At 50.4% G+C, this 10,277-nt stretch overlaps 1 protein-coding gene and 1 long non-coding RNA gene across 2 annotated transcripts in view; one reads left to right on the top strand and one right to left on the bottom strand.

Moving 5' to 3' along the window:
- Positions 1-1,158, top strand: part of LOC119090133 (WD repeat-containing protein 7-like) — a 10,448-nt gene extending 9,290 nt beyond the window's left edge. The window contains exon 8 of the mRNA XM_037212926.1: positions 1,127-1,158. Coding sequence (XP_037068821.1) covers positions 1,127-1,158 — 32 coding nt within the window. The remainder of the gene's footprint in view (positions 1-1,126) is intronic.
- Positions 1,159-3,779: 2,621 nt separating this feature from the next.
- On the bottom strand, positions 3,780-9,867 carry LOC119090445 (uncharacterized). Its single transcript, XR_005093230.1, has 3 exons — positions 9,769-9,867; positions 7,529-7,626; positions 3,780-7,083 (listed from the first exon to the last, which is right to left on the bottom strand). It is a non-coding gene; the product is annotated as an uncharacterized LOC119090445 (long non-coding RNA).
- Positions 9,868-10,277: the final 410 nt, after the last annotated feature.

Below are 10,277 nucleotides of genomic sequence, written 5' to 3'. Positions count from 1 at the left end.
TCTTAAATCCAGTTTTAACAAACTGTATCACTATGCAGGATGGATGTGTGGAGGCCCTTTGAGTACAACATTACGGGGCACAGTCAAGAGCTAAGGGGCCATTCTGTCCCACCGCGGTGTGCTTTCCGGTCGTCTTTCTAGCGACACGTGGGAGCATCCCCTGGCCGATTCGGAGGCCCTTAGAGGGATACATCATGTCGCATTGGTCCCTGACGCAGGAGGTCTTCTGACCCGCGCAGTTGACCCCGGATAGACGCATGACTGGCATTAACAACATCCCTGCTCACCGCAGGTGGTCAAATAATTGGCACATGGACTCAGGTTCGGCTTAACGGGCTCGTGCTGGTAAAGGGTTGGAGGGCCCGCCATTCAACACTGGGGGTCCTAACTGGCACAGGACTCTTCTATTACCTCAATGTGAACACTCATCATAAGCTCTTGTTTCCTTCAGTTGTCAGGGGGCCCCGACCAACGCAAGAGGCCCTCTGCCACTCGGACTCCCGTCCCCGCCCCTGTTGAACAAATCTGCCCCTGACCGATTCGAGGCCCCTTGTTAAAGCAGAACGCCCCGTTAGGCACTGTGGTCCCCTGAATGATACAGGAGTCCGACCGATGTAAATCGCGGGCCTGGCCTTGTCACTGTTTGGGAAATGGTCCCCCAGAGCTCAGACTAACACGGAGCTGGCTGTTGGTTATTCGTGATCTCTGGCCGCTAACGAGGAACGCTCTGCCTCAGGAGTCCCCATCGTTGCAAGAGATCATCTTACTGACATCTGATGTCACGGCCCTATGGGCACGAATCCTTAATGTGACCTACAGCCAGCCCTTCGGACCCCTCAGCCGTCCCATCGGGCCCTTGATCTTTGGTCTCGAGAGGCCCTTCGGCCCCTCTTTGGTCCACTAAAACATCGCTCCGACTCGGGCCAACTTGCCGCCGCAGGGCCTCTGTTCGGCACCGTGGCCCGTAGCCGACACAGGAGCCCCTCATTGTGTTAGGAACCCTGAGCATTACAAAGCGTGGACCCGGCCTGGTTTCTGCTGGGGAAATGGGCTTCAAGGACTCTGACGGACATGGAGCCGACTGTTCGGTGTTCGTGATCTCTGACCTACACCCGCATTGTCTCAGTGGTTCCTAAAACGTTGGAAGAGGACCTCTGACTGATATTTCAGGTCACGACCAAAACGGCCGCAATTTTTATGTGACCTACAGCCAGTCCTTCGGGCCCTTTTGCCCTCCAACCGGGCCCTTGATTGCCGGTTCCGGTGGGCCGCCCGGGACCCTCCTCGGACCTCACCAAACACTTCCCTTGGTCGGCTCGGGGCCCTTGCGAGCGCAGGGCACTCTGTTAAACGTTGTGGGCGCTGACAGATAAAGGGGTCCACCAGTGTAATGTAAAAAGTACTGGCCCCGGCTTCTATAGCTGATATAGCTGCATTGGGAAGTGGGGCCACAGGCCCCATACCGACACGGATCCGAACTGTGCGGGTACTGATAGTACCCTGACCGACACATAGGTACGTATCGATCTCAGGGGTCCCGATCGGCAAAAAAGGCTTCTCTCTGAACCGTCCTTTGAGAGCCCGCCTTTGCCAGGTTGAATCCCTGACTAAGATTCCGCCTAGCGGCTTTATGCTCTATAGATCCTTCAAGCAGTGGCCCTCGATCGTTGGACCGGGTGGGCCTCTCTAGCATCTTCGGGGCTCCCTTGACACTGCCTTTTTTGGGCCCCGACTTGGGATCGCTGGCCAACATAGCGCCGTAGCGGCCCCTGTTAGACGCTTGAGGCCCCGAGCAAGGAAATTGCTGGCCCGGTTTTTGTCCCTGCTTGGGAAATGGACCTCTCAGGCCCATGTTCGCCACCGAAACAGACTGTGCGTGTATGCTGGCGTCTGACTGAAATATAGGCCCTTATCGACTCAGTGGGCCCCTGATCAGCGCACAGGGGCCCCTTGACCGGCATGCGAGTGCCCGACCCTGCGGGCCAGGACAACTGAATGGGAAACCTCTAGCTGGCTTTTCGGGGGCCCTTAATCGTAGGCTCCGAGGAGCCCTTCGGCACCCTGCCGAGTACCCGCCTTGTGCCTGGCCCCCTGCCTGCGCTGCTGACCGAAGGTCAACATCATTCAGCAATGCTCAAAAAAATATTAACGGGTAATTTGTTTGGTGGCAAAACGCACATGTAGTCCGGTTACAAGCGATGCATGACTCAATTGTCATCAGTAATTCGATCAGTGTGATTCGAGCGACATTTTTGCAATCCGACTGCGAGATATCGAAAGTTCACCTTCAGTTACCGGATCTTTCATGTTTGTTGATCACTATGTCATGCCTTGCTTTACCACCTGGCCTTCCATAGGTGTTTCCTATGAGCAAATCGACTATAGTATTTGAAGTGGTTTGCCTCGTTATTTGCACAAGATGCGGATAGCATTCGAGTATTCATGTATTCTACGGATATTAACGACTTCTTCGATTCCAACCAAACTGGAAACCATCGATAGCCTACGGTGCGCTGACTTTGTTATGCAAATGTTTTTTTTGTGGATCACGTAGTTTTCCTTAAACTAATTTGAAATAAAAATAAAATCGTTGACCCAATTTTAAGCCTGGGGGTTAAAATTAGGTCAGGCTGTTTGAATATCGACAAACATGACGCACGTTAAACACCATCCGATTAGGAATGTCCATGAACATTCCAAAAAAAGACCTCATACCAGTCTTGGGCGTGTGCAATCGGCACACAATGTTGATTTTCTTCTGGATATGTCTTGTTTTAACCCTATGCATTGTTTTCCTTGACATCAGCAGGGGCGCATGCGATCTTAAAATCCGGAACATTGGGTTCGTTTTAATCATCACTGGAAAAGGAGACCACAGAATGCTTTTAAGCCTTTCTCTTTCCTTTCAAGGCAACAGTCGTTGAATCTGTAAGTTACCACACCAATGACCAATATGTGGGTGGGGCCCAAGTGTAAGTTGTGCAGATTGGTCGCCGACAAAAGCGTAACTAACCGGGTATACGGATAAGCGCTCTACAAATAAGTCGTTCCTTGGAAAATACGGGGTGATTGTTTTTTGCGTCCGATTCACCATCATGTTTTGCACGCGTGTCTTGCGCCCCGATATTTTGTTACCAACAATTGCGCTGTCCTGCACATTTCATCTCCCAACAAATAATATGGGCTGCGTTTTTATTGGTATGTCCATGTCCTTTACCACTCCCAATGTCGCCGATGTTCTGCTATTGTTAGGCGGGGGCGAGTGCGGTGTCCCTTCTGCAAAGGTCGTCGCCTGTCACACACCGCAGCTGGTGGGGGCGGTTTGTTGGCAGCTCTGCTGGATCACATGCTGGTCAGCTCGGAACTCCGCTGGACAATGTCGCGTCATTCACACCTCAGGTGAAGCGGCTCTGTCTGCATCAATAATTGCTCGAGGCGATGAGAACCGGGAGTATATTTTCATTCAGTTTAACGGGACCACCGAACGGGGATAAACATTCCACTAGCCTTGGAGTGCGGTGGGCGAGAGCGCTGACGCGCAGCCGACCACAGACGGCTGACCAATAACGGACTGCCGCCTGGCCGGGGAGGGCGGGCCGAAGCACCGCTTCCCAGCCGGGGTGCAGCAGGACACTGGCGCACGTTGTCGAGCACCGAGCTGCACCGGGGCGACGCGGCCGGCCGGTTCTGCTCCGACGCGCCAACGGCCGACAGCGCGCGCTCGACGCGCAGCGCAAGAGCTCGTACCAATAAACGGGGGACGGAGGAAAGGTGGCAACGAGCGAAGTACAGATTGCACGATTCAAGGACACAATTTAAACAGCAGTCTCTGTAGATACCAGCAATCACAGGTGGGACATCACGTGACCGGGGCCTGTCGCGTGATCTCGCGGCGGTCCCCGGTTAGTTTCAGGCCCGCCGGTCATACAGCGACCTGGCGCCGGTCACGTGACACGCCGCCCGAGACGAGGCCGGTCCATTTGCCAGGCGATCGCAGTGCTCAGCTACGGACGGACACAGCACCGGGGCACCACGCTACGCGGGACATGGGAATACACTTCACTGGGCAGCGGGGAAATACCGCGCCCGAGCACTACACGGTGGCTACGTATGACTATGCTGAGCAGTGCGGACTGGTGTTTCTTGCTGTGGGTTTGGACGGCATGTCATCTGTACCCTGGGCCTCCGAGCACCCAAAATATGTAACACACCCTATAATCAGTCCCGATAAAGGCCTTCTGACAAGGTTGTAATTCTTCGTTGCTTCTCCGGCCTCATTTCCCGGCTTTGCCCACTGAATCTTACATTATTTACTTGAAGACGGCATGAGGTGAGTGCTAATCAGTTAGCGACATAATACCAGGTCAAATGTACCGATTAATACCAGGCGGGAGGCGAAGTCCCGAAAGAGCAACCTTAAGCTGGACACAAGTCAGCCATCGGCGTGGCATCTCTGTCAGATCTCCTACGGAAGCACGACCCCAATGCATGTGCGTCAACATTAGCCTACGTGGCCCATCCCTGACATCCTGTCCAATCTCCTACAGAGGCACGACCCCAATGCATGTGCGTCAACATAAGTTCATGTAGCGTAACATAGCCTCGACAGACATGGCAGCCCACACTCGGCTTTTCCAACGGACGTCAACAGCGGGCATCAGACATCGGCGTCCCACCCAGAACATAGGACACCGTGGTGCACACGACCGTCCGCGGACACGTAGTGTCGGTGAGTGTTCAAGGATCAATAGCAGTAGCATAATGTAAATATCTATGGATAAGCATATCGTAATACATAACTGCAATGTTATGTAATGCTGACGTAAAAGCAATGCATCATAATTAAATAGCAGGTATGCAAAACAACGAAGATCGCACACGTAAGTAGCATGACATTATAAGCCTAAATGGTACCATGAAGCACATAATATGGGTAGCGACAATAAAAGTATTCTTATTGCATTTTTCTGTACAACCAGTGTAAAAGTACTCCCCCGTGGTGATGGGAGAATATATGGAACTTAACCAAAAACCGTCTTTGCTAGACGTCCAAGATAACTTTAGTTTACAACGTTGCAAACGCAAGTTGTTTCAGCCCGCTAAATCATAAAACCTACACGCTGCCACTTCCGTACGTTGCCTTCCATTTTAACGCTATGGACAACTGCTGTGGACAAAAGACATGTGAAGTCATACAGTTCGAAATACCATTGCAACATATGGAGGGAGGCTGCTGGAAAAGAAAATCCGCCAGAAAAATCAGCCCACTGTGAATTTGACTTTCGGTCCATTTTCAGCACACCGGTATCTTTAATAAGCATATCGACGGTATTCTCACAAGCCAAGAAGCTTCAGTTTCGTTACATCTGCAGTAAAGCTGGCGATACAAAATAGTGGAGAAAATCGAGCTCATAGTTGAGAGCCATGACACTTGGTAGACGTATACGCTCAGTTTATTACTAGTGTAACGGTCCTGTTGTTACGCAAAGAACTGGGTGATAAGTACCCCTATGATCTTTAAAGCATTCGAGGCCACAAAGCAATGGAAACTTGATGACTTATTATAGACAATGGGATTCACGGGTGGAGCGATTGGGCCCTTTTCCGTGCGTTGAGAAAATCTGAGCAGGCGATTAATCAAAACATTTTTCAACGTGCCAAAGCATGCACCCAAAAAGCGTCTCTCAAGTGGCAAGGTAGTCGCGATTCAAATTAAAACGAAAGACCATCTGCCAGTTCCCAACAATTACTAAATTCCTTTTACGCATTTTGCAGTCTGAGAACCACCAGTCAAGCGTATGTCACACTTCTTTCATCCAAATTGGTTCTTAACCCATCACGGGTAGTCAGCTCTGTCTTTGGCTCACAGCTAAGACGGTAAACCATGCCCTCTGGATAAAGGAGCGTCGTAGAATGTCGGTCAATTACACTTTTGGAGCACAGAAATGCGTGACACAGTTGCAACGAATTTCAAAGGAACCCAGCCATGAAGCTAAATTAACGATACAATGTCCCCATATCGCGTGCCCCTCGCTTTGGGTAGAACAGGGGTATTTTGATCCTCGCTAGACGAAATATTTCCATAATCAGCATAATTCCGGGCAGGGAAAACGACCAATGGCAGCGGCGTAAAATTTGGCGTTGTCGATTGCGTACGCCATTTAAAACAAATGAAATGCGAGGTCACATCAGGCCACATGGCCGGCACGTCATCTCTTAAGATTAACAGAACAAATTTTACCAACATACGTTAGCTTTTGCTGTTCAATGGTAAAAATGGCATTTCTGGCCATAAAAAACTATCGGATGACGATCTGCAGACATAAGGTTACATTTCAATAATAAATGACCTTTTCAAGAGTGAGCTAGGTTAACAGCCTACGACGATCTAGTACACACTTACACCAGTTATAAGTCACTTGTTTGCACTGAGCCCTAAAACGCGACCGTGCATCTGATTGTCTCTAAACAGGTCGTTTTATGCTTCGAGGTGGCACAGTTTTTTCAAGTGGTGGACGTAGCCTGGAGGGTCATTGATCGCCTCCAGAAGGCGAAAAAAACATTGCCCAACTTCTTACACACCAGGCTGTCATTAACTTTTTGCTTCGTATCTCTAGCTCAACTCGGACGAAATTGCGAGCAGGTGCGCACCTCCAGCAGTGATAGTAGTGAAAATTCCTCTTGCCACGTGACGCTAATGAGACAAGGCCTGCCAAACATCATTTGCGGGCTAGTTAACTCCGCGGGTGCCCAACGTGGCATAATGCAAACAGCGAAGCAGTACTGCAGCCCGCTGCTGAAGCCGAGATGTGTCCGGATGGCGTGACGGGCGGATGCGTAATCGTTCCCTCTGGACGTAGTCAGGGGGCGGCCGACCGCGTGGGCCGATTGGACGGATGGTGCGGGGACCGCGGCTGCCTTACACGATGTCGCACGCGGAAGACTGCCTCTCCCCCACCTGCCGGATCGGCCGGCCGTCCGACACGTCCTTCACCACAGCAACTACCTCCTCGAAGTTGGGGAGCGACTTTTCCTGCAGCTTGGAGTAGACTAGCCGCTCGTTGATTCTCACCTCGAAGGAGCCTGCAGAGACAAATGCGTTTGCGTCATGCATACCAGAAGGCGAGGTTTGCTGCCTGCGTGATGTCCGATTTTCATCCTTAGCTGGTACTGCCTGGATCACAAGACTTGAGGCGAGAAAAGGATAAAAACGCAGAAAATCTGAATGGCGATAAGCACAACTCACGGAGCAGCAGCAAACAACAGAACTAACAGCTGACTCAGAACCTAACGGTTAAAACAAACGCCGCCCCCATTGTTTTGGGTAAGGCTACAGCCCTTCTAGTCTGCGTTCATTATTTAGGGGCTAAGTCAAGAGGGAGCGATATGAAAAGTGGAAAAAATGGACATTGCAGCCATCTCGCGTTCCCCCATAAGCCAGCTTTCACATTGCACGGAACAGAGCCACATAGTCGGCGGGGAACAGAATGCACGCCAGCGAGACCGGCAGTCAGACGACCCCACTTACTGGTTCTGCCGATGAATCCTTGAACCTCGGCACCGGGTACATTGGACTGGATCAGTTCCTGTAGCTTCCGGTACCGGGGCTCGTACCCTCATCCGCCGCTGAAACACAAACACAGCGCTTCGTGTCCCGCACCCGCTGTGCACGGCACCTAAGCCGGAGGTCATGACATTGGGGCTTTACGATGCACTCAGCTGCTGGGGCTATATAGCGTCGCTTGCATCTCGCCCTGGCAGGGAGGGCGGGCATCGCGAGGAACCGAAACCCGTACCTCTGGTTCCTCAGAAAGCCAAAGGTCATGGTATCAAATAGCTTACATTCGTACATCCAGCACCCAGCATTAAGCAGTCGTGAGATCAACCAGCCGATCTATGCACATGCGGTACCTATAACTAAACAATCGGTGGATTGCAAAATAGCCCTTCTTAGCACATCTGGTCTCCTAAACTAGGGTACTGTCGTGCACATTCAAACAGCCCGTTAACCTGTCACCACACACACAAGCCTGTCTGACGGACGAGTCCATCAGCACTGCCTTGGAAGAGACTGGACATGGCGGTGATTGGGCCTGCCAAACCCTCGTCTAGGATTATTTCCGATGTCATGAGCAGACCATTGTCATTGCGGAAGGCTATTTTTGCCCCGGGAACGTGCTAACTGTATCCACTTTGCAGTTTGAGCTTGACCTCCGACTCCCACGCTACGGACTAAGCACCGCCATGACAGTGATTAGAAAAAACCTCAACATCTTTGATCGGATTAACTTTTGGGATAGAGTTCATGGAAAGCGGTGATTTGTGTTTGAACCCTGACACCAATATCCGGTCGTGAAACTGCAGTTCAGCGCAGAATCTCGTGGCGGAGGTATGAAGTGTCGTGATGCTCTGCACAGTCTGCTCCGCCCTGTAACTCGGTCTGACCTTGAGCGGACGCTGCCACGTCCCGCAGGCCATCCCAGTCAGGAGTAAATGGGGAGCGCCGAAGCGACTCGAACCAACACATCCCTGCTTCGGGTAGAACGGGAGGCAGGCGTCTAGCCTATTGACCCAGGTGGACAAATTTAATTGTTGTTCGAAAACGCCATACACGTCGTTGCGCGGTGGCTTACGGGGCAACCGTGGTGGCCATATAAGTCAGCGCACAAGGGCCATGGCACAACCGGGTTTTTAACATGGGCTCCTCTGGGGAACCTGAAGGCGCCAGCTATTCCACCACTGCGTCCCCACCATGTGACATTTCCTTCCCACTGGCGCCGCATTAAGATCACGTCTGCAGGATCATGATAGCCGAAAGAGAAAATCAGAGAAAATCCTAGTTTTAATAGAGAAATGCCGAACGAACGGGCAGAAAATCAAACTATTTACTTTACATTTTACACAGCAACGATTTTACGGTAAGCTCCTTCAAATGAACTGAAATAGTTCAGTACAGTTCAATTCACAGCCGAGACGCTTAAAACTACGAATACCAAACCAGCCCCTCCCCAGCACGGTACGTTTTGAACTTTGGAAAGTAATAAAGTTGTCTCCTCTCCAAAGAAGCTTCTGGTATTACAGAAAACACTTATCATTAAAAACGCTGCCAACTTAAAAGAAGTACATGTCACAGTCATCGCACTTACTTTGCGAAAAATGTCATAAAACTAGCTGAAATCGTGACAGGTCATGACTCCACCATGGCGCTATCGAAGTCTCAAAGCGTGAATTATCACAAATTCATTTTCATCCTGTTTCTTAGCGGTCACAGAAAACCATGCCATATCCTAGAAATTAATCGATCGACAGATAATTTCTAAGTCATGTAATGACAATAAATTTTCACGGAAAATTATGTACGTAACCTGCAGCCTATTAAGAACCCCGACAGTGGTAATTAAAAAACCAAAAATAAGAAAATATCGGTGATCTCGGCCCCAGATAGTGTACAAATCACAGCTCTCCTCCCTCGGACCCGATGCTGAGTCTACCTTTGCTATGGAAATTATGAATTTGCTACAGTGGTCATAACTGGTGAACACACTTTGCAATCGCAGAGGAACGATTTTTTTCCGTTCAACGTGGGGACGGACAAAGTTGGAAATGTCCACACAAGTTGCTCTGTAATGTAACCACAAGTAACCACAAGTTTCTCTACATGCTCTCGGAATCGTCCCTAGTATTTGATTGATGAGCCTCAGTGTGGCAAAGACCACCCAGAAGCCCGCTCTGAGACACTGCCAGAAGATTATCTCGTTTCCGACTTACCAGTACTCGATCACCACTTGACACGATCCCATGATCTTTTGTTGAGTTGGCTTTTCGCTCTGCTCGTGACTTGCCGGTAAGAAGTGGGGTGTGTCCCTGCGGGTAAAGATGGCGATTGGTTAAAGGGAGCTCTTCACCTTCGTACGGGGTTTGAACTGAAACAGCCACCTTGAAGATCATTTGATGCATCTCACAGCCCTGCCCTACGTAAGACCTAAACCCCTCTAGTTTCCGAGCTACATGCCCGCGAAAATGTGCGGGCTATTTCGGGGAACTATTACAAGGTCACCCAGGCATCCATGGCGCCATAATAACGCCATTCAATATTGTCATCCCATTAGTCATAGCGGCGATTCAAGGCCAAGAAAAATATATTGTCGAGTCTTCATATATGACGTTCGTGAGCACGATTCCCAGATGTCAATCAATTCAATTGGCCGTCAGTTGTCACTCAATCAATGTTTGTGTAGGGTACGATGACGCAAGTAAACAATGGGCGTAATGTACTT

This window comes from Pollicipes pollicipes, unplaced genomic scaffold (assembly GCF_011947565.3).
Source record: "Pollicipes pollicipes isolate AB1234 unplaced genomic scaffold, Ppol_2.1 Scaffold_3087;HRSCAF=3621_pilon_pilon_pilon, whole genome shotgun sequence".
In the NCBI taxonomy this organism is placed as follows: Eukaryota; Metazoa; Arthropoda; class Thecostraca; order Pollicipedomorpha; family Pollicipedidae; genus Pollicipes; species Pollicipes pollicipes.
The sequence above is the reverse complement of the archived record's forward strand: the minus strand, read 5'-3'. Positions and strand labels throughout refer to the sequence as shown.